This window comes from Cyphellophora attinorum, assembly GCF_001299255.1.
Source record: "Cyphellophora attinorum strain CBS 131958 chromosome Unknown Contig13, whole genome shotgun sequence".
Lineage (NCBI taxonomy): Eukaryota > Fungi > Ascomycota > Eurotiomycetes > Chaetothyriales > Cyphellophoraceae > Cyphellophora > Cyphellophora attinorum.
Window position 1 is genome coordinate 26,163 of NW_017253241.1, and position 23,548 is coordinate 49,710.

General features: G+C 53.5%; 6 protein-coding genes across 6 annotated transcripts; 3 read left to right on the plus strand and 3 right to left on the minus strand.

The window, feature by feature from the left end:
* Positions 1 to 653: 653 nt before the first annotated feature.
* AB675_11238 (Dimethyl-sulfide monooxygenase) lies at positions 654 to 1,879 on the plus strand (the record flags this gene model as incomplete). The annotated part of the gene is made up of 2 exons (XM_018140066.1): positions 654 to 968; positions 1,016 to 1,879. 2 exons carry the CDS (start codon positions 654 to 656, stop codon positions 1,877 to 1,879), a joined length of 1,179 nt encoding a protein of 392 aa, XP_017999854.1.
* Positions 1,880 to 2,573: 694 nt separating this feature from the next.
* On the plus strand, positions 2,574 to 4,418 carry AB675_11239 (Pantothenate transporter liz1; the record flags this gene model as incomplete). Its single annotated transcript, XM_018140067.1, has 6 exons — positions 2,574 to 2,806; positions 2,851 to 2,903; positions 2,949 to 3,609; positions 3,655 to 3,847; positions 3,893 to 4,003; positions 4,053 to 4,418. 6 exons carry the CDS (start codon positions 2,574 to 2,576, stop codon positions 4,416 to 4,418), a joined length of 1,617 nt encoding a protein of 538 aa, XP_018000089.1.
* A 519-nt stretch (positions 4,419 to 4,937) lies between these two features.
* Positions 4,938 to 7,092, minus strand: AB675_11240 (Flavin carrier protein 2; the record flags this gene model as incomplete). The annotated part of the gene is made up of 2 exons (XM_018140069.1): positions 4,938 to 6,739; positions 6,789 to 7,092. 2 exons carry the CDS (start codon positions 7,090 to 7,092, stop codon positions 4,938 to 4,940), a joined length of 2,106 nt encoding a protein of 701 aa, XP_018000048.1.
* Positions 7,093 to 8,746: 1,654 nt separating this feature from the next.
* On the minus strand, positions 8,747 to 11,649 carry AB675_11241 (putative RNA-binding protein; the record flags this gene model as incomplete). Its single annotated transcript, XM_018140070.1, has 5 exons — positions 8,747 to 9,374; positions 9,435 to 10,158; positions 10,212 to 10,252; positions 11,306 to 11,554; positions 11,603 to 11,649. The coding sequence occupies 5 exons, from the start codon at positions 11,647 to 11,649 to the stop codon at positions 8,747 to 8,749; spliced, it is 1,689 nt and encodes a 562-aa protein (XP_018000185.1).
* A 593-nt stretch (positions 11,650 to 12,242) lies between these two features.
* AB675_11242 (Calcium-transporting ATPase 1) lies at positions 12,243 to 15,389 on the plus strand (the record flags this gene model as incomplete). The annotated part of the gene is made up of 3 exons (XM_018140071.1): positions 12,243 to 12,632; positions 12,745 to 12,756; positions 12,801 to 15,389. 3 exons carry the CDS (start codon positions 12,243 to 12,245, stop codon positions 15,387 to 15,389), a joined length of 2,991 nt encoding a protein of 996 aa, XP_018000141.1.
* A 1,702-nt stretch (positions 15,390 to 17,091) lies between these two features.
* On the minus strand, positions 17,092 to 18,333 carry AB675_11243 (putative oxido YjmC; the record flags this gene model as incomplete). The annotated part of the gene is made up of 1 exon (XM_018140072.1): positions 17,092 to 18,333. One exon carries the CDS (start codon positions 18,331 to 18,333, stop codon positions 17,092 to 17,094), a length of 1,242 nt encoding a protein of 413 aa, XP_017999859.1.
* Between the last annotated feature and the right edge of the window lie 5,215 nt (positions 18,334 to 23,548).

The following is a 23,548-nucleotide window of genomic DNA, read 5'->3' on the forward strand; positions in this document are numbered from 1 at the left end:
AGCTTTGGAAGACCTCCCAAAATATCGCCTCAGACGCACAGATCTGGAGGCTCAACAGATGAGCTGACGCGAGGTTGAGGGCGACATGCTCAGGAGCTCGTCGCAACATACTGAAGATGCCCGCGTGGTGCGCGGCTATGAGCCCGACCTGCTGACGGTGAGTTTATCAGCGTTGCTCCACAAGCTCCTCATGTCGACTTGCCGGCGACTCGCTAGTGTGTATCGCGCAATAAGGGTGGCATGCCGCGCAATCGCGATTCCGCGCTGGCGGCTACGACTAGTGTTTCATTGCATGCTGTTTCGGTCTTATCGACGTGGGCATCAAGAGTCCATACATGTTCTTGAGCCATTTGGACTGCGTGTATGCCGGGTCAGATCAGATGTCGTGATCCCTTGGCAGAGCACGTGCGGCTGCAAGCGCGGTTCACGTCCCCACCCAAACGCCAAGGATAGCCGCCGATAGTTGGGCAAACAACCACAACAGACGAGCACTATCTGGCCCTCCTAGCGTGCAAGGGCTACATGCCCATGGCAGAATGATCTGCTGAGAGGCCCTTCTCCGATTTAGGCGCGTGGCGCAGAAATGACCGCCATGTACTTTCTTTTGGGCGAAGCAGCGAGCTTAGGTAGGGGTCTGCTACCAGCGCATCACGATGGCGAACGACGTTGAGCAGAAGAATGGTGCAACGGCGGATACAGCGACGACAAAACGCCGCATTTTGCTCAATGGCTTCGACATGTTCACCGTCGGCCACTTGTCATTTGGTCAATGGAGGGCTCCAGGGGATCGATCTGCTACGAAAAGACGGGATCTCACTTACTGGACTGACTTGGCCCGCTTGCTCGAGAAAGGCGACTTCAATGCTTTGTTCCTCGCTGATACGTACGGGCAGTACGATGTCTATAGAGGCAGTGCTGAGCCATGCATCCGCACTGCTGCACAATTTCCGATGGGTGATCCTGCAGTTGTGAGTCTGAGCGCCGGTAAACACTTGCGCAGCTCTAACATGCCAAGCCCATCACCGCCATGGCAGCAGTAACGAAGAATCTGGGATTCGCGATTACGACATCGACATCGTACGAAGCACCATACACCGTCGCAAAGCGATTTTCGACACTTGATCACCTCACTCAAGGTCGCTTTGGCTGGAACATCGTCACTTCCTTCAAGGAGTCGGGCTCGAAAGCACTGGGCACAACTCCCATTGAGCACGACAAACGCTACGAGGTCGCCGAGGAGTTTCTCACTGTCCTATACAAGCTCTGGGAAGGTTCCTGGGCTGATGATGCGCTGCGTGAGGATCGGGAGCACGAGATTTATGCCGACCCTAGTCGAATCAGAACTGTCCAGCATGACGGCGAGCATTACAAGGTGGAAGCACCACACATTCTCGACCCGAGTCCTCAACGCACACCTTTTCTGTTCCAAGCAGGCACCTCACCAGCCGGGATAGCCTTCGGCGCCAAACATAGCGAAGGCATTTTTGTTTCTGCGTTATCGCCTCACATTCTGGCGCCTCGAGTCGCGAAACTACGTGCTGCGGCGGCCTCTGCTGGTCGAGACCCACGTGCGCTAAAAGTCTTTGCTGTTATCACTCCAATCATAGGCCGCACGGAGCAAGAAGCAAAGGACAAGTACGATGAAGCGCGAAAGTACACGAGCTATGAAGCTGGCCTCACCTTTTGGTCCGGTAACGCAGGTATCGACTTGAGCAAATTCGACCTCGACACAGAAATCTCTGCCTTTGATGTGGGCACAGATCATCGCGTACAATCTCTCGTGGCGTCTCTATCGTATCATGGAAGCGATCTGCCACGTGGACGCCACGAAACATCGGCAAGCAGATTTCCCTGGGTGGCAATGGACCAGTGCCGGTAGGAACAGCGGCTCAGGTGGCGGATGTATTTGAGTACTGGGCAGACACAGCCGACTTGGACGGGTTCAATGTTGGATATGTGACGACGCCGGAGACCTTCGAAAATTGCGTGGAGTTACTTGTGCCAGAGCTAAGGCGTCGTGGACGATATTCACCAGTCGCGAAGCCGGGACAATGAGGGAGAGAGTCTATGGACAAGGCCAGAAGCGTCTGAGGGACGACCACCCGGGTAGCCGATTCCAGTATGAGCTGTATGATGGACACTAGCATGGCAAAGTCCGTGGCGCGGCAGCACCTGCATCTCGCTGGACGGGTTAGAGGCTCTAGCTCCCTTGTCTTTGAGCCGTGCGTCAAGGCCCACGAGGAGGTTCCCATCCGCAAACGCGGTACAGGCAGCGAATCAGGACCAAGATATCGGCTTCGTATCGTGAGAAATGCGCCTCTCAACAGTCGCATATGCCGAGTCAGTCTCAGTGACACGACGCCACCAAACACGTCCTTCAAGGAAGTGCCCACGCGCAAGAGCATGGCATGGCATTCTACCGAAGCTGATAGGAGCCCAAGGTCTTGGAGCCCATGTGCAGCAGACATTAGTCGCGATGCCAGAATTCGCCATGTAGACTATCATGTCGTGCTTGATCTAGTATATCAATTGTGGAGACATGTATTGACGAACCAAGCTTGGCGATATCGGACATGGGTCCTTCAGAAAACCATAAGTATAACTTCAAAATTCTGATGCACCAGAACTTGGATCTGTCCAGGCCTACGCACAATTCAGCTCTCATGGCAGTACTGCAGGAGAGTCACGTCGATGCCTCGGCTACTGTCCCAAAAACAAGATGGCAAAAGGTCCAGGAAATCATCTGGGATGGGCCACGGCCCAAAGAGGAAAGAAAACTGATACAACGTCTTGACTTGTTTCTGATGTGAGTTTCACCACCGCAACTTCAGCACTTCTGACTAGAAACAGGAGTTGGGCAACCTATGGGTACTTTATCAGGCTGCTCGACTCAACAAACATCAGTATGTTTTTACCCATAGCCCATGGCTTTGCTGACGGGTCGCAAGCGAATGCATATGTTTCGGGTATGAGAGATGATCTCAACTTCAAAGGACGCGAATACAACCTGTTGTTCACGTTCTTCACTTCCGGTTACCTGGTCGGGCAAATCCCGTCTCAGCTTCTGCTCACAAGAATTCGACCATCGTGGTACCTCCCAACTCTGGAACTCCTCTGGTCATGCCTCACCTTCACCTTCGCCGCCGTCCAACACGTCCGCCACGTCTTTGCACTTCGCTTCCTGATCGGCGTTCTCGAGTCCGGTTTTGCAGTCGGCATCATCACAATCATGGGCTCATGGTACACGCCGCGCGAACTCGCAAAACGCATCGCCATCTTCTACTCCGCGAGCTACGCAGCCAGCATGTTCAGCGGCTACCTCCAAGCTGGCATCTACCGTGGCATGGACGGACACCTCGGCTTGGCGGGATGGAGATGGCTCTTCATCTTCTGTGGGATCATCTCGCTTCCTGGCGCATTCTGGGGCTTTTATGCTGCTCCGGACAATCCTTACGACTGTAAAGTGAGGTGGCTGTCCGCGGAACAGAAGCAGTGGTTCGTCGCGAGAGCGGAGAGATTCGAGAAGGGTCGTCCTGTTGGGCTCTCCTGGGCCAAGATCCGCAAGATCTTTTCGGGCTGGCGGATCTATGTCGTTACTCTGACGCTTATGTAAGTCGTCTGCGGCCGCGGTAACCGGAGACTAATTCGCGGCAGATCGCACTGTATCGTCACTCAGCCATTGAACTATTTCGCCGTCTGGCTGCAGTCGCTTGATCGGTTCTCGGTCTACCAGATGAACCTGTTCCCTACCGCTGCGCAAGCCTTAGGGCTAGTCACAACGCTTGCGTATGGATGGATCTCTGATGGCCTTGGAGGCAAGCGATGGCAGATCCTTGTTGTTCCAGCAGTGAGACACCCTCAAACTTGTGCTGGCCTACACTGACACCAACAGACTATCAACTTTGTGGGCATGGTTGTCGTTGCTACCTACCCAAACTACGGCGCCGTCTTCTTCGGATTCGTCATCAACGCAGCGTCGTGGGGCTTCTGGCCAGTCCTCTATGTACGTGCTACATCATCGGCCGCTTGGGAATTGTACTGACACCTTGCAGGCCTGGGTCAACGAGTTCTGCCGCGACGATGCCGAGGAGAGAGCGATCGTCATAGGTGTCGCACAGACCTTTGGACAAGCGTTCATAGCGTGGGTGCCCTTGCTGATACTCAACGTCGGCAAGTACGCTCCTAGATTCCATCTCGGATTCAGCGTTATGAGTGGCATCTCCGTACTCGAATTCGCGATGATCTTCGTTCTGAGATACTTCGTCAAGCGTGACGGTGAGCAGAAACAGGCGGCAGAGAACTCAGCGAGTCTCACAGAGGACGCGGTGAAGCACGAGAGCGCTGGCGACACACATGCAAAGACCGCTGTTGATGTTGACACCCGCGAGACATCTTTGTATGGACGGACTAGCAGGTAGCAATATCAGTAGTGATGATGGCCTTGGATAGATACAAAAGTTGGGATCTGATAATCCCTATTCCCACTATCGGAGAGACCTGGGAGAGGAAAGCTCGCCGTGGGCTAGGAAAGTAACGCTTACTTGTAGCAGTGTCATGCTGCTTCGAGGCCCCAGGGAGCGAAAGTACGAAAGTACACCTGTGGCTCGGCTCTAGGCGCCAAGGCACAGATTGAGGCAAGGCGGAACCCCCTTTTTGCCTGGTGTATCAGTACTACTTCTGCGATTCTCAGTTGCAGATCTTGAACGCACGCTTGGCGTGAACATCAAGTAGGAGTATGAAGGTATATTAGTAGATGTCTAGTATGTTCATAAGATCATATAACCCGAACGCTCGCGTGAGGTGTTCAGGGCAAGTATGTGCAGCCTTGGCTTTCAGTACAGCCGGTCAACGCTGGTCCATCCCAAACTCTGGTCAAAGCACTGTCCAAGTATCGCTTGCGAAGGAAAAGCCGACCCATCCCTGCCAGTTTCGGACTCTCAGTACCGATAATTTGGCGTATTGTAGTTGAAATCATCCCGATATGGCTGACTGTTGCCATTCCCAAAATCCAGTGCGGGCAGCGTCGGCTCTCTGACACTGCTCTCGCTCCTGTTGACAGAGTGGTAGCCGCCCTTGCCGAGAGGAGCCGCGTTACCTAGCAGTCCCCTCTCTTGGCTTTGCTCTCTCTCATACGCAGGTCGCATCGGCTCGTACGCCTTATCGCTCTGGCTCATCTGCTTCCTATGCCTCGGCGGAGAATTGCTGTATGGCTGAGGCTCCATGAGGAACGCATCACCCTCGATCTCGCGCTGTTGATCAGACAGCTTAGCGGCCTCCTTTCTGCGCTTCCTGTGCGGGTTCTCCTTGCAGCAGGTGATGATGCTGTTCACCAGGATCAAAATCGCAAGGACGCCCGTGAGGACGGATTGCACAACGATGAGGACGACGCCAGTGATCGTAGACGTGGTCTGCGCAATACCGAGTTCCTGGACGAATACCAAGATACAGATCACGGAGAGCACGCGGACGACTTGGATGATGATGTTGATCCAGTTGCCTGAACGGCGATTGTAGGGTCGGCTCCAGAGCAGGATGACGAGCATTAGACTCTCAACGATCAGCTGGCCAGCGGATTGGACGAGTCCATGGCCTGTTCCGGCGGCCAAGATGCAGCCTTTGGCGAACATGTAGATGATGAAGGGGATGAAGAGCCACCAGTATGCGGTGCGGTAGTTGGAGTAGAAGATGTAGTATTTCTTCCACGTTGGCTTGTCGTCGAAGAGATTCTGCGCTGAGCCGGTGGTTTTCTTCATCTTGCGGACGACGGAAAGGATCTTCCAGACGTAAAATGCCAGAATTGCCGTGAACAGTCCGAGGACAACTCCAGCCAATAGTTTCGCAGCCCATGAGTCGCCGTGCGTGAACTGGAATATGCAATAAAGTGTCCAAACGCCGTAGAGCAGTAGAATAAGGTTGACTAGGGTTTGTCCCAGAACGCGCCAGTATTCCTTGCGAAACGTTGTGAGTGACTTGGGAAACTTTCCCCAAAGAGCCCAGGCCTCGAGAATGACCTTGAACAGAAGGATGCCAACCACACAGGCAGCGACAACGATTGCGAACACAAGCAGCACGGTCATGAAGGTATTCTCCTCAGGTACAGAGTACTGCTCGACATAGGCGGAAATTCCATCCACGAATTTCTTATCCTCGCCATCATCGCGGCGCATGAGCATGGCGCGCTTGATGAGACCGCTTGACGTTTGGAGTGTCGAGTTGTCCGGCAGTACGAGCGTAGCATTCTTGAGGAAATCGTAATTCGCGTCTGTGGTGTTGCCGCCGGTCTTCTCCCGGAACGAATCAATGGTCCTCTGCATTGCTGGCCACGAAATCAATCCAGTAGAGAATGCGAAGTTGCGGGTGAAGCTGCGGTATACACTCGGGTAGTTGACAGAGTGCATGCCGTTCATCGCAATACCTTGGAACCACCACATCACCTCAAAGAAGCCAGGACTCGGACCAGACGAGCCTGCACCCGAGGCTGCAGCTCCCACTGCGGATGCGACCAGAGCACCCGCGGCGATCGCAGCTGCGACGTATGACACTGCAGGGAGTTCGACTGTCTTGCCGTTCGAAATGTTAGATTGGATGCATGCAACCTGAGCGCCGCCATCTCTCGCCTTGAGCACGAGCTTGGCGTCCCCGTCCAGATCAGGGATGCTGAACGCGATGCTGGGGATCTGCTTTACTTGTTCGGAGGGAATTTCGATTGAGTCTTTGGCACCGAATGAGCCCGACGGTACTATTGAAGTCAGTATGCTATCCGGACCTGGTGGAGAAATATGCCTTACAAGGACACAGCTGCTCAACTTTGGTTGCATCGTCACATGGGTCGAAGTCTTTGCTGAACACGTTGATGCCATATGCCGTCACGGTGAGCGTAGCAGTGACCTCCTGCTCCTTCTCACTGTCACCCTGCACGTCGAAATTGACCTTATTTGTCTCCTTATCGAATGAAATATCGACCTTGTTCACCTTGATAGAGTTGTCCCCACCGCAATCACTGAAGCCATCGGTCGAGAGTGTTGTGTCGGCGATGACAGTGTTGAGGAATACACTTGATGCTAATAATGCTAGTGTCGATGTCCGCCACATTGTGTATGTATAGAGTATATATAGTGTGCTGAACCGCACAGCAGTGTTGGAGGGCTGCCCCTCAGTAGAACGTGTGCCTACTCGATAGAAATTTTGGGGTAGAAGAGGAAGTCGAGTACGTAAGTCGTCGAATCGTCGAATTGTTGATGGAACGAATGTACAGCGCGAATCGAAACTGCAAGCGAATGTGGTTTTGTCGTCGTAAGGTGAATGAACAGTGGTGTATAGAAAGCAGACATCAAAAGCGGATGTAGCAGAACTGCTGATCTTCAAGTCTCGCCTGTTGCAAAAGATCATCGCCGCGTCGTCAGTAGCCGGGGATGCATGCCCGTGGAAAAGACCGCACCGCAAATCGGGCTAGTCTGGTGGTTACCGCCAGGGGAAAAGCAGAGCCCCAACGAATCGACAAGCCTCAGGGGCGTTATTCTGGAGCGAAACAGTCTTCTAGCGGCAAGTCAGTGGTGGCTTTGACCGTATGGTGGAGTTGGTTGGTTTCAGCGGGCACAACTCTGTTTTTGTGCATCGCGGTTCTGTGGTTGCTCGATCTCACCAACGAGCAGACGACCATCACGGCGAAGACCAAAGACTGCGAGAGACCTGACCGTCGGATCACGAGCTATCCAGTACAGAGTGCTGGCAGACTACGTTGGTGACATCTCGCACCAACGACCAGAACGTCGTCGTTGGGGGCACCATCGAAGACTCGAGAGAACTATCCGAGGCGCAGCAAGCCAACCGAGACATCAAGAACCCCATCTTTAGGCTTTTGGTGCCTGTGCCACGCGGACGGCGCCGAAGAGTTCAACATCGCTCGTGGTCTCTTTGATCGCGTGCTTACCTACACATCCCTCGGATGGGGACCTGACTGTGTATTCGATTTCAAGTTGTCCGGTAGGCCTTGCTCTCTCGAGCTGCGATGCTGCAGCGGATTGCAGTCACTACTGCAACACTTGTGGTTGTTGATGGCATGCTGAGCATTTGGGCAGCCCAAGCTTTCTGGCGGGTTCGGTGGCGCCTGCCATGCCAAAAATAGGCCGTCGAATTCTTCTCGAAATCGAAAATTCACTAGACTGGATTAAGCGCACCCAACCGGCAGCACTGAGGTCGCTGCATGTGAGATAGAAGGCACATTGGAACTAGTGACCATTATCTAGCCTGCATCGATCGTGAGCACGTTTAGACACACTGCGTTGGAAGGTAGCTGCGATGTAGATCTCCTCGATGCCAAGCAGTTGGGTAATGATGCTAAACGTGTCTTCTATCCACTGTAGATAGTGTTACGATAGAGGAGTTTCTCTCCATTCTCGATCAAATGCTGATGTACATAAGCTTGTGTAGGCCTAAACGAAGGCTGTAGTCGCCCGACTGATCTGCTCGACCCATCTGTGTCTTCTAACACGAACGCCCTCCGGTCTGGAGCTTCCGGTCACTGCTACCAGTCCACCCCAAACAGGAAACGGCGATGAGTGAGAAGACAGCCGCCCAACAGAGTGATGATAATCACAACCACGGCCACCACCAACATGAGCGGCGGCCCTGGCTGCACCACTAAGCCATCATCCCTGCCCTCATTGGTCCCTGCCGCGGATGCTGCTAGGGCAGAATAATCAAGCCATGACGCCGCAACGAGCAGCCACTTGTCATGAAAACGTCCCTAACGTCCATAAGGATGAAAGCGACCACCTCCACGTCCCCTGCCCCATCCACCACGTCCACCGCCACCACCAGCGCTCTTCGGACCCGTCGGCGCATTCGCAGGAGCATTGCTCGGACCAGTCGGGGCGTTCTTCGGAGCCTTCGTGTTCGGGGTGCCACTCCGCATCGGACCAGCAGACGACCTTCCACCCTGACTTCCGCCCGCACCCTCCGGCTGCGGCACATCATCGTACATACCCTCCCACGACTGCGGTGCGCCACCTTGTCCAGCGTTGTTGTTACCCTTCGGACCGCCAGGTGGGCCGCGCCTAGCTTGATTCTCGTATTTTTGCTGCTCGAACGCCATTTGCTCATTGGTGTTGAAGCCCCTGCCGCGACCACCGCCTCCGCCCATGTTGCCGCCATTCATGCCACCTGCACCACCATTCATCATGGCTTGCATCTGCTGCATCTGTTGAGGACTCATGTTCTGTCCGCCTGCGGCCATTTTCTGCATCTGCTGCATTTGTTGCATCTGCTGCATCTGTGCCATCATCTGAGGATTCATCTGACCCATGCCGCCGCCCATGGCGTTGGCCATCATCTGTTGCTGCATCATGGCGAAGTAGGTTTGCATGCGCTGCCAGCTGTCGTGGTTGTTAGCAAGATGTCAACGCAGATACAATGGATGGCGGGAGTATGCTTACTACTGAGCCATCATCTGTGGCGACATGCCGTTCATGCCCTGCATATTTGGACCCTGGTTCTGGCTGTTGCCATTGTTACCGCCGTCATTACCGAAGCGGTCGTCTCGCCCGAACTTGCCGCCACGGCCTCGGCCGCCACGAAACTCTTCCTCTTCTCCCATTTTGCCGCGTGGCTGAGCACGTTTGACCTCGATCGGCTTGTTGAGGATCTCGAGCGGGAAGTGGGCCAGTACTCTCTCGACCGCGGCATCGTTATCGAATGTGACGAACCCAAAGCCTCGTGGACGGCCGGTGTCCTTATCCATCATGAGTGTGGCATCGATGACTCGTCCGAACTGCTCGAAGAAGTCGGTAAAGTCTGCTTCGGTCGCATCTTGACTCACACCACCGACGAAGATCTTGGCGGTCTTTTCTTGCTCGTCCTTCGGTATGGCACGCTTCGGGTCAATCTGATTTTGTAAGCGCATGTTCTTCTTGCGCCCACGGGACCTTCGGGCATTGGGATTGGGGTTGCCCCATGTCTCCGGGCTTGTTTCAGAAAAGTGATGGGCTACACGTACGATCTTTCCATCCAGGTAGTGTTCTTTGACCATGACAGTGTTGACGGTCTTGGGGTCTTTGAAGGTGAGGAAGCCGAAGCCCCTTGAGCGGCCGGTGGCGCCATCGCGCATGACAGTGCACTCTTGGACCTCGCCGAATTGAGAGAAGTAGTCATGGAGAGATTCTGAAAGATTTGGGTCAGGAACATGCAACGAAATGGTGCCAAGAGATGCTTACGATCTGTGGTTTCCCAATTAAGTCCTCCGATGAACATCTTTCTATCAAGCCATACATATTAGTAACGGTCTAAGCATACTTGTGTCGTTAACAACAAAGCAGAGATCATGAAGGCTAATCGTCCAGGTGAATCCGGGTCCAAGTCGATTGAGACCATTATGCCGTTGGCGCTTGTGTATAGAGCCCAACATGCCTCCGACATTGGTCATTGATACTTGCGTCCACACAAAGTTGACGACTTGAAGTCGTAGCGACCTTGCACTAAGCAGTCGGGACGGATGGTTGGTGCAGGCATGGTGGAGGCGTTGGTGTAAAAGTCGTGGTGGAGACTGCGCCAAGACTCGCCGGAGGAGAGGTTTATCAAGGCAAAGTCAAGCCCAGCGCTGGCGAAAGTCTTGCTCGAGACATGCATCAACAGGCCGCAGAGACCAGCCTTTCAGAACTCTGTACGGCTCAGGTTCGCAACCCTGACTCTTTCTCGCAGCCTAGCCAGCGTCCTCTAATGACTTGACGCTGCAAAAGGTGGCATTGAATTTGTGTGTACCGGCGTTGTGATACTTGATGCTCCTATGTCCTGCCTGACTGTCTGACTGTTGAGGTATAGAGATATGTGAAGCCTAGTTTGTTCTGCTGCCATGATGTGTTGCGGTTCTAAGTCTGGGTAGACTGACATCCGTCCGATCGACCATTCTGTACAGAACAACTTGTCCATGAGAGCCATATGCTTACAGCGCTGATCAACAATTCTGCTATCAGATGCATTCTGCTGCAGATGCGACGCTCTAGTCGTACACATCCTCAAGCGGCAAGCCCAACGCAGCAACATCTCGCTTGCCTTCCAGCCATGCTTCGTGCAGCCATTGGCATAGGTCAAAGGATTCTCTAGCGCAGCTATCGTCCATTCGAAGCCGTTCTATAGGCGCTTCTCACCACGACTTGAGTCTAGTCGAGCAACCACAGACTCCGCGCAGTAGAATCCTTGCCGAGTATCCTCCTTCCACAGGGCTATGGGAGCCAACCAGGACCAATGCCGACGGTCGCGCGGATTGGGGTACTTGGGGCGGTTTCAAAGCATGAGATTTGTTATTACTTACCCATCTTCTTTCATCCGAATGCCAGGCTCCTCTTCTCTAGTATACTCGTGTGTCTCACTTGCAGCTTCCGTGGCCGCGCCATTGGCAGGCTGTTCTTGCATACCAGTATCATTGTCGAAAGCCGAGGGATCATGACCGGTGTCTGGCTCTTCGCCATAGCCTGGCGTTTCAGTCGCTTCGGCGGGCTCGGGCACATGTGCCTGAGTAACGATCTGGTCTTTTGAAGGCGCGCTTTCGTCATTGTCGTAACTGACGCATGTCAATGTAGGGATTTCGATGAGAGAAATGTGCACTTACAGATCAGCGAAGAGATCTTCCTCCTCCATGTTGTCCGCGTCCGCCATGTTTGAGCTGCTCAATGCACACAAACAATGGCAGCGATCGTTGCGCCTCACCAGAGGACAGAACGTGCGTAGAGGTGTGTACGACTCAAGGTAACGACGACGATCAAGAACAGCCAAGCGACTTGAGGACGTCGACGTGCAGACTCGATGCGCTAAGTGTAAGTACGGGCAATGAAATGTACTGAGCAGTACGAGATGAGAGAGGTCAGACTTGACATCTTCTGAGGTTGAGACCATTCTGAAGAAGTGAAGAACTATGTCCGCCTAAAGCCTAGTGGCGGATGTCTTATCCGCAGAAAGTGGAGCCACTTTGGTACCAATGTGCTGGACCATTGCGGAAGCAAGTGAATGATTCCTAGACAATGTCACAGTCTAGTCACTTTGTATAAGCACTTTTCACGTTTTTAGGAACATTAATTCTACAGTAACACTGTACACGCTCCAACAGTCATCAGCCCTAGGCTCAACAAAACTCCTTGTCGACGCAGGACTTTGTGACCCAGCACAGTCCACCATCGCATCCCCTGTTGCGGATACCTCGACTCGAGGCGTTCCAACATGCATGAGCGATCGAAGTCGGCTGCCGTGAGATGATGTCGAGATCGGAGTCTCCCGGTCTACCGGTGTACAATGCGCAAGAGTCGACGCTGGAGCTGCCAGCCATCCGACCGAAGGATGGCCTCTCCTCGTCCCTGACCTCGACATACGCATTGCTCAGCCCCGAGCAGACCGAGTCTCGCGCGAGGACTTCTTTGAGAACAGGCCTGTCAGTGTCGGAGGCACAGCAAAGACTGCTTGACGATGGACCTAATGAACTGCCACATGAGGAGGAAGAGCCGCTCTGGCTGCGCTTCCTCAAGCAGTTCAAGGAGACATTAATCCTTCTTCTACTCTGCTCGGCGGTCGTCTCGCTTTTTCTGGGAAACAAAGACGACGCGATTAGCATCACGTTAGCGGTTACGATAGTGGTCACAGTTGGGTTTGTGCAAGAGTATCGATCCGAGAAGAGCTTAGAAGCCCTGAGCAAGCTTGTACCCCATTCAGCTCATGTTCGGCGCGAAGCTGGATTACTAGCGGCGCAAAATGACAAATTAGACGGCCTTGGGGGTCAGAGTTTGACGAACGGATCAGCAGAGGCTGCTCACCAACAGGGTTCTTCGACAATACTCGCAACGCAACTCGTGGTGGGAGACCTGGTCCTCTTCTCGACTGGCGACCGCATACCAGCCGACATACGTATCACGAGAGCGACCGAACTCACAATCGACGAGTCGAACCTGACAGGCGAGAACGAGCCGGTCGAGAAGAACATACATGCTTTACAGGCGCCTACGAAACCATTGACGCGACCCTCCTCGCCTGCATTTGTGTCTGACGCGGCAGGTACTGTTGGCGTTGATGTCCGGCTGAATGAACAACACAATATCGCCTTCATGGGTACATTAGTCCGATCAGGCTACGGCGAGGGCATAGTCATTGCGACTGGTGCGAAGACAGAATTTGGCGCCATTTCAATATCACTACAAGAGATTGAAGCTCCACGTACGCCACTACAGCAAGCAATGGACCGTCTTGGCAAGCAGCTCAGTTATATTTCGTTCGGTGTCATCGGCGTCATCATGCTCGTTGGACTGCTCCAGGGCAAGAAGCTACTCGACCTGTTCACTATTGGTGTGTCGCTCGCGGTAGCAGCCATACCTGAGGGTCTGCCGATCATCGTTACGGTGACACTCGCACTTGGGGTCCTTCGGATGGCTAAGCGTAATGCAATCGTTCGGAAGTTGCCAAGTGTAGAAACACTGGGGTCGGTTAACGTTGTGTGTAGCGACAAGACTGGCACATTGACGATGAACCATATGACTGTGACGAAAATGTGGCATTTTGACGCTGGTCTGCCTTTCAACGTTGACACAGCCGAGCAACCGAGTTCAGCTGTGCGCACTATACTGCGGGTTGGAAACATAGCCAACAACGCCAAAATGTGCACCACAAATTCAGACACCCCCGCCGTGGCGTCTGCTGCAGCTGTGCTATCCTCTACTAGAGATCCACGAGGCGCAAGTACGAAGAGTCGATGGATAGGACAGCCGACGGATGTGGCGGTGCTAGACTTGCTGGACACCTTCGGTGAGGACGATGTAAGGTCTCAGCTGCCGCCCAGGTCAAGCGAGACGCCTTTCAGTTCTGAACGAAAATGGATGGGTGTCATGATACCCAACGCGTTAGGAGAAGTGACAAACTATGGATCCGGAACAGAGACAGCATACATCAAAGGCGCGCTCGAACGCGTGTTGGATCGCTGCGACACCTACTTGACAAAGGATGGTCGAGAAGTCATCCTTGATGAAGTCCGTCGCCGAGAGGTCAATGTAGCTGCAAATGCGATGGCAGAAGATGGTCTGCGTGTGATTGCATTTGCTAGTGGCTCAGTGCGAAAGCAACAAATGAGCCGAAGCTCGACCCCGGCGGGCCTCCGTCCATCGCCGGTTCCTGCGAAGCTGCACGAGGAACATTTCCACGGACTGTGCTTTGCTGGTATTGTCGGAATGAGTGACCCGCCCCGCAAGGATGTTCACCGGTCTATCCGCCGTCTGATGATGGGTGGAGTGAAGGTCATCATGATCACAGGAGATGCAGAAACGACAGCAGTCGCCATTGCGCGAAAGCTCGGCATGGGTGTCCAAGCAGGCCCGTCCGAAGCCCGTTCTGTACTGCGCGGTGACGAGCTCGACAAAATGAGCGAGCAAGAACTCAGCAGTGCTATTGCTTCCACAACCATATTCGCCCGGACAAGTCCAGAGCACAAAATGAAAATCATCCGCGCTTTGCAGTCACGTGGAGACGTGGTCGCCATGACAGGAGATGGTGTCAACGATGCCCCTGCTCTGAAGAAGGCGGACATCGGTATCGCAATGGGCATGCTAGGCACAGACGTTGCAAAGGAAGCTGCCGACATGATTTTGACTGACGACGATTTCTCCACTATCCTGCGCGCCATCGAGCAGGGCAAGGGCATCTTCTACAACATCCAGAACTTCATCACCTTCCAGCTCAGCACCAGCGTCGCCGCTCTCAGTTTGGTTCTTCTGAGCTCTCTCTTTGGATTCCGCAACCCACTCAATGCGATGCAGATCTTGTGGATCAATATCCTCATGGACGGACCACCAGCTCAATCGCTCGGCGTGGAACCTGTCGACCCACGTGTCATGACTCAGCCGCCTCGACCACGCAACGCAAACGTACTGACCACACGACTTTTACGACGGGTGATGACGCAGGCGGCGGTCGTCATGCTAGGCACCTTCTTTATGTACATTCACGAAATGTCCGAAGATGCCGAAGCAGATGCGGCTACTAAGAAACACACAAAACTTGTCACTGCTCGCGACACGACCATGACGTTCACCACCTTCGTGCTCTTCGACATGTTCAACGCCCTGACCTGCCGATCGGAGTCGAAATCCGTCTTGCTCGGCGAACTCAAGTTGTTCAGCAACAAAATGTTTAACTACGCTGTCGCTGGGAGTTTACTGGGGCAGCTGTGTGTGATTTACCTCCCGTTCTTGCAGCGCGTCTTCCAGACGGAGGCATTAGCAGTGTGGGACTTGATCCACTTGGTGGCGCTAGCAAGTGCTGTTTTCTGGGTGGACGAAGCAAGAAAGATCTGGGTGAAGAAAGCAGGAAGGTGGAGGGGAAGCTGGGGTCGAGTTGGCATTGGCGGCTACTCGAGGAGTGTGTAGTGTAAATAGACGGGCTGCATAATCTGGATACCGCAGTTGGCTTGCTGGCACTGCCAGGGTGTCGTATGTACATATATCATTGTTTGGAGCGAATGCATTGTTACCAGACTTCGAATTCTAATAATCCTTCTTGGCGGGGGCTCTGTGACTGGCAGCAAATCCAGTGCCAGGATTCCAAGGTTGTCAGACGCGTCACAGCCTACGACTAAAGACTTCATAGTCTCGCACCTTCCTGAACAAGGTATTCTACTCGAGAACGAGATATGGCCGAGACAAGTGCGCTTCTGATTGTAATCTGACGCAGCAACAGTGATGATCGAGACGACGAGGCGCAGCAGTTGGTGAGAAAACAGTGACAGTGACGCGGGCCGAAATAACACTCACACACCAGCAATGACAACTTGGCTTACGGGAACATGACCCAAGACTACATGGCTCCCAACATTGCCTACAACGACATAGCTCACAGCGACATGGCTTAAGACAAGATGACCCACGACAGAGCCTACGACGACGTGGTCTACAACAGTATAGCTCGCGGCGACACAGTCTACGGTGACACGGTCAACGACGATGTAGTCTACCACGATATAGCGTACAATAATATAGCCTACAGCAAAGTGGCCTACAACGACCCGGCTCACAGCAATGCGCTTTCTAACTTATCACGACGACAACATTGCGAGCCACAAAAGGAGCCCTGGTAAACACCCCCGAAGGCTTCACAAAGCGAAGCCAGACGATGGTGCACACACATATGACTGCAAATACCAACATATCCCATTGCTCAAGTATCGCAAATTTGAAATATGGTAATATTATTCGACAGATGTTGTACAAAGAAAGGAAAGAAAATCTGTGAGGAAGTGAGAGGACGCAGCACTATATACCTGATCTTGGAAGCGCACATGCCACTACAGAAGATGTGTGAGTCACTGGATGACTGGTTCTGGAGTCAAAATATGCTCAAAGACTCAGCTGCATCGACTTTTCCGCTTTAACATCACAAGCGCCCGCTCCGCCCTCCCCACCATGCTCCGCCCAGGTCTCAACATGGCAGGTCAGCTTCCTATTCTATACTTCTACCTGGTATAGCGGAGTCTCTTGACAACATCAGCACATGCACAAAATGCCAGCTGAGTCTTCGTGACGCGAACACGCTGAGCAATAGGTTTGCACCTGTAACATCTGCGGCTGGGCGTTGCCGGCCTGTTCACAAGACTTGCTGCATCCAAAGCTTGACCCTAGGTACATGGAACAGATATCAGTCAACAGGTTCTGGACGAAGGCCTTCGTCATCCGGCGACAGATGAAGCCGCAGGACTGCCGCATGGCCTAGTCATCCGGTCTCAGGTAAGGCTCCCACCTGGACCTACGATACCTTCCATCAGGCTCAATTTTCATCACACAGAGTTTCTCCTTAGCCACCACCCGCTTGAAAGGCGAAACTATCAATCTAGCCCAAAAGCTGTGTCGATTTGGGTAAATTGATACAGCTCCCCTCAGCTTCATGAGGGAACTGATTTCACTAACCTGCTGACCCGGGGGTATGACACATGCCCCACAGACACTGAAGTCATCCAGGTAGTGCTGAGGCGTATAGAAGGGAATGGCGAACACTTCCAAGATCGGGGACGCAGAGACACAGGAATCGGCTTCTGGCACCAATATATGATCATCCGGTCTCGCGAAAGCCCAGGCATCAGCCGGTATTTGTAGGAGGGCACCGTTGGCCACACGACGCTGTTCGTAGCGCGGTCTGCGCCAAAGCATATGACCCTTGAAACGGGAGTACAGCTTCAACTTGTCTCCAACACCATCTCGGCAACTCCAGCCTCCTGGCTTCAGCATTAAGCGCTTCCACCTCCGCCTCCACCAACGGAATACCCTCCCTCTCCCTCTTCTCCTGCTCCAACTGTTCGATCTCGCCCGGGAAGTAGATTCTGTCGACCCCGTCCATCTTCTTGCTACCCACCACATTCTGATACAACACATCCATCCGCGATCTGAACTCCTCACTGCTCATGAATAGATCCGGCTTGATGGCCACCAGAAAATGCCCAACATCCGCCTCTTTATCGACATTCTTTTCGTCGTACGGCCCAATCACGCCTCCTGCGTAGTTCGACCCGCTCAGAACCCCACTAAACACATCCATCATAACACTCAACCCACTCCCTTTGGGCCCACCCATCGGCAACATCACACTCCCCTCCTCCAATGCCTTCGTCGGATCATCCGTCCTCTTCCCCTCCCCATCCAATGCCCAATCCCAAGGGATCTTTTCCCCTCTCCGCTTCGCTTTATGTATCTTCCCCCTCGCCGCAACACTAGGCGCCATGTCCAGCACGAAATCCCTCCCCTTCGTACCCCCTGGAGCCCCACAAGCTATCGGACTAACGCCTAGAATCTTCTCCCTCCCACCCCACGCCGGCAACGCAGGCGAGCTGTTCGTGAACACAAGACTCATCATCCCTGCGTCCAGCGCTTGTTGCACGATCCACGCAGACATGCCGAAATGATTGGAGCGTTTCACGCTCACCATCCCGATCCCGTAGGTTTGCGCCATCTCGATGGCTTTGCTCATGCCCAAATGCGCGCATAGGTGGCCAAAGGCGTTATGTCCATCGACTTGGCCAACGCAGGGTGTAATGGGGTGAAAGGTGGGCGTGGCGGTCGCAGAAAGGGCACCGGAGCGAATGCGGGCGAGGTAGCTGGGGAGGCGGGCCATGCCGTGTGTGTCGATGCCGCGGAGGTCGGCGGCGATGAGGCGTTGGGCGATTAGGTCTGCTGACTGGGAAGGCACGTTATTGGCTTTGAGTATGTTGGAGGCGAGCAGGCGCGCGTTTGTGGCCGTCACGTAGTGTTTGGGTTCGGTTTGCTGTGTGTGGGTGGGTTGAAGGTCTGACTGTGCTGTGTTGCTTGAGGTAGTGGTGGTCGCCATGGCTGCTGTTGTGGAGATTGAGACCGCAGGACTGCTAGCTGCCAGGGTGCTAAGATCCCGGCGAGAGGATCGTGGAGCACTGCAGAGAAAGTACAGCGCCAGATGATTGGAAGAATGAAGTAGTCCCGTTACCAGTAATGTATAAGCGAGACCAGGTGGGTGTGCAAGGGGATCTTGTTGAGGACGCCTGACCAGGCAACGAGGCAACGCAATCGTGGGTGCGCGCCCAGCAGTGTAGTGCGCAGGGCTCTCGGCCGGTCGTTTCCGGAGACTTCTTGCTGCAGAGATGCAGTGCACTAACTTCTGACGGTTCGTCAAACGTTCATCTAGCCAAGTGTGGTGAAAGTAGAGGATAGTCGTTGAGTGCTGGGTATAAAATTGCCTTGTACGCATTTCGGCGTTCAGCCGAGGGGAGAACCCGTCACCAACAAAATCAGGCTGAGTATTACTGACACATGTCAGGCAGACTAAGACAGAAGTTCTCTGTTCCATCAACCTGGACGGCGCAAGATCATTAAAGTCCAGATCACTCGTTGCCTTGTGTCCGTGATACACCTCGTGGCTGAGTCAACAAGGCCTGGACCATCTTGTACCATTCCACCGCGCCTACAAGTCTATGAACAGAAAGATCTGACCGTAAGCTGAGTGCAGCGTCAGTCACGAAGTGTAGATGTGGAAGTCTGGCTGCCTCCCCTTTCCTCCTCAGCATTAATTGGTTACCGATCCCAGTATGGTGCCGATCCTGAACCCCATCACTTATTTCCGCACCACTACCCTGCACATGGACAGCTTGAAGTGCATTTCAACCTCTGTGCATAGCAGCGACAATGCCGACCTTCGCAGTGATCATATGTGGGGCAATTGCAATGCACTCTTGGGTTTCGTCTGTAATCGCGGGGCATTGTGGTGTCTTGGCTGTAGATCGATAGCATTGGGATGGACTTGGTCGCTCAAGGTGTATCTCGATTGCAATCGTCTTCAGCTTTTAGTCGTGGGACGAGTGGTGATGATTGGCTGGCGATGGATATGCTTCGAATGGCTGCTGACATTGTGTCGGGTGGCCGTGGGGTAGATGTAGCCCTCGTTTCGCACCACTGCCATACGCCTCAGCGTCGCCGTCGTTGGCGCTGGAAGTCGGCGAGCAAGCTAAAGGGCGAAGCGTGGTTGACTGGTCTACTGATAGTTGCATCGCTCGATCAAGCGTGGCGGAGCCCAGTCTTTAACGCTGGACCACAGCAACGCAGACGACCTCCGTCAAGCATGCTTGCCCATCCCATTAAGGCGATCCCAGCCTAAATTGAGATCCGGCTGCTGAGAGGTGACCACCAACTGCGTCGACCAGTCGACCTAGGCCTCGATCTCGGACGCCTGAGGTTTATGCTGCAGTGAAAGGCCAGAACGACTCATCAAGTTGCCAGAGGCTATGAGCTCGGGCGTGTTTGCCGGGACATCCGCGACCGGGAAGTCTTCGATCTTGCGCTTAGCTTTATTTCCTTCACCTCTTGATCAATTCTTGTCCTGGGCTGGTATGCATCGACCTCTAAGACCGAGCACAAGGTGACAGACCCTGCGGTACGTACTTCTCCTGCCTCGAAATCAAAGCAGTCAATTTCCTGATCCGTCTCACAGTATGAAAAGACCTTCTGATCCTCGAGGCGACAGTACTTCCGCTCATAAGAGTTGGCGATGTCGGGACCAATTACACCGTCTTGCTGACAGTTCTGAACAGCAGAGAACTCCTCGCGAGGATCAGTCCAGTGAGTCCACTGTGTGGCAAAAGGCGCCAGCTTATGCTGCCGGGAAGGCTCTCGAGGCTGCACTTTGCCAACTGCGGTGTCTACTGCGATGCCTTCTTCCTCTTCTCCCACATCGCCAGCGTCTGCCTCTCCCATCAATGCGTGCGGTGCTCCACGACTCCAAGTGTCTCCCTGGGGCTTGAAAACTCCTTCGGGTAAATGGTCCCAGGGTCTCACAAGAGCTGGATCTGCGTTGGCATTGTATTCGACCAGATATTCGGCGGGCAAAGGGGACGATCGCCGAGTTTGGGCGAAGAGCAGCTCCTGCCCGCTCACTGTATAGTTCATGTGCCACCACTCCTCTGGTTTCTTCCACACATTGCCATACTTATAGTGCACCGCTGTTTCAGACCACAGCCACTTTTTAGCGTTGAACAGCGTGTCTGGATCAAGCGCTGTTGGCAGTTCTCCAGCGGCGGTGGCATTTGGCGCGTCCGAGTCTGGCCATGTCAATGGATATTTGAAGATGAGAGTGACGAAATCGTGACCTTCCCCCTTATATTTCAACGCCCGTGGCTCCGAGTTGCACAGGAGTCTGGGATCCTCGATATATCTGTCCACGCTGCCGATATATTCTGGACGGAATGATGGCAGGTGAAATTGCATCTTGTTTGGGAAGCTCAACTCCGGGTTCTTACCACCCAGCCAGAGACACTTTGAAGCGACTGGCTGCTCATCGATTAAGACCACCCCTGTAGAAGGATAGTGATCCCAACCACAACTGGCCATGGTATCACCAGTGATGTGGTATTCCGTACCATCAAGCTCCTTAACGCTGATCATACTCATGCACACCGGATCTTCCTTGTGGTGAAAAAGGGTCATATACTCATGCGGCTGAGTGGGGTAAAACACGCCTTGATCATTCTTCCAGGAATCCCAGTTGTCCAAGTCGTATTCCTTGAACGTGGCATCGTCCTGTCGCTTCTTTCCCTTCTTGCCTTGAGCGGATGCTTCGCCATTTGCACCAAAGAGCTCCACGTCAGGCATATCGCCGCCAAGATCTCCGATGGTCTGCTTCGTGGTGTTGCCATATACGTTGGAGCCGATGCGAAGGATGACTCGAGTCTTCTTCTCCCAAGGGGACGGATCAGCGTCCCTTGGCCCGTATAGGCTGTCGACGAGCGAGCCAGGATGGAAAAGGGTGGCCAGCCGTGTGGCTGCGGTACAACCAACGATGATTGCCGTGAAGTCGACCATCGCGTCGGTATGATTGTACGTTGCCGAGCTCCTCTGAACGCAATGGCTGGACACTTGGGAACCTTGTCGTGATGCGGGAGGGTGCATTTTAGTAGAGAAGCAGAACCAGTTTCAGCGCATGACTGGTGAGCCAAAAGTACTGAACAGTTGTCCTTCAGGCCGCAAGCCTTTAAGACGAAGCTTGTCTGGAAACATGGAATGTCGAGACTGCAGACTCCTCAGCCCAGGCACGTTAATTCTGGAGCTGTGAAGGAAAACACGGTTGATCCTGAATATTGGGCAAGCGATGGATGAGATGGAACTCGCGCACTTCCAAAGGTTACCTTGATCCTCCATTTTGAGAACCGGGTGCGCGATTGGCATGCTCATCGCGCCAGTGATGTTCGATGACCTAGCAAGGCATCGTGGAGAGACGGACTCTGTGAGACAACCAACAGCAATGCAACTTCCCACACACTTCGTTGTTGTCACCTATCGGAGACAACATACTTCTCGAAGCGATCTCCATGGTACCTACCTGATGTATGAAACAGAGAAATCGAAATTCACATCATCCTTAGGAGGCTGAGGTTGAGTTCGCAGCTTTCCCGCTTCCCCACAAAATACGAAGCAAGGGGACTTTTGTGCCGTTTTGTCTCCATTCTGATGAGCAATAAACATCTCGAACAATCGCTTTTGCTGGGAGAAGTGCTAGTGATGTACAGGTACGTTGCGAGGACATAATAGGTAAGTACTCTCGGCCTCACTTAGTGCACTATGAGAGATTTGTACCACAGGTTGAAGTATTATCATCTGATCAAGCCATACGCTTGCTAAACACGTCCTATGGTCGCGATCAGCGACCGTCATATTGCAAATAGCCTCAGTCGTCCCAGTCGATGAAGTCGAATGCGCTCTCCGCAGCAGCATCATCTTAGCCAGCTGGCGGCGGCGAATGAGGGACCCTCCAGCCATGAGATCGCAGTTGTTTTCTACATTCACTCGAAAGTACTGCCGCCTCCTCCCACACCAATGCCAGATTCGACTCCGCTGCACGGTTCTCATTCCTATCCTCAGACCTATTCTTTTCTATCTTGCGAAGCGCCCGCAGGAAGGTTTTGTCTCCTATCTTCTGAACTTTCAGCCAGAATTTCGGATTCTGCTGCTTCAACGTCTTAATGGTTGAGATTCTGAGTCCAAGAACCTCCCTCAATCGCCAAGTCCAATATCCGCCTTGTTCGAGCGTATCAAGGTCCCTCAATCTCTTTTTAGTCGATCTTTCTGGTGGAGACAGCGTGTTGTCGCACTTCAGCTGTTCCGTCGGAGTGCTGAGCTTGTACTGCCGGCAGGTCGAACAACAGCATTCATTGCGCGCCGCTCTATTGCGCCTTTCGGAGCGCCGAGGATCATAACGGAATTGGCATGGAGGTTTGTTGTTTGCAATTTGGTCCCGTTCCGCGGAGGTCAGTTCTGGGGCTTCAGTGATGACGATGCTAGGGATAGTGCTGCTGGGAGCACGTTGTAGATGTGCTGAGTTGCCGGACAGGTTTCGGTTGGTGGCTTCGTCGAGAATGGAGGACGGCTCTTCCGTCACTGCAACGTCAGTCAACACGTCGATGCCATGATCAGGCCTAGCAGGAGTTGACGCTCGCTGGAGATTCGATGCTAGCCAGCCCTCACTTGGGAGGGATATCCGAAGAGGCGATCGAGATATGACATGTCGGGTTCTGTGTGACAACGCTTTGCAGCACGATTGCAGTCCAACGTTCGATTGGCCTCCACAGCGGGCATCGGTCGGGTCCGAGCTCGCTTTCTCGACGGACTTGTCTGCTTCTCTTGCTCGAGCGAATGTTCTTCTTCAGTAGAGCGAAGAGGATCTACGTCTCTTTCCTTGTCATCAAACCTCATGACTGGTAGTCCCATCCTTCTTGAGAAAGCTTGCTGACCTGCACGTGGTCAAATACGAGGACTGTGGTGCTGTACGCCCTTGAACGGGAGAACGCTGTGTAGAACGGTGTCAAGGACGAGATAGCTGGGTGACTGCCGACAACTTTCGTAGCCTATATGCCTAAAGCAGCGAGTACCTTCCGAAGTGCAGAATGCGGCGGCAGAAGTCGTGTGCACGTGGCATTCTCCGTTGCTGAGTCCTGAAGGGCAATGAGGCTTTAAGTGCATCACGATGATACCGAACCGCGCCGTGCTGATCCTCGAAGTACACCGCAAACGAAGACTTGCAGAGA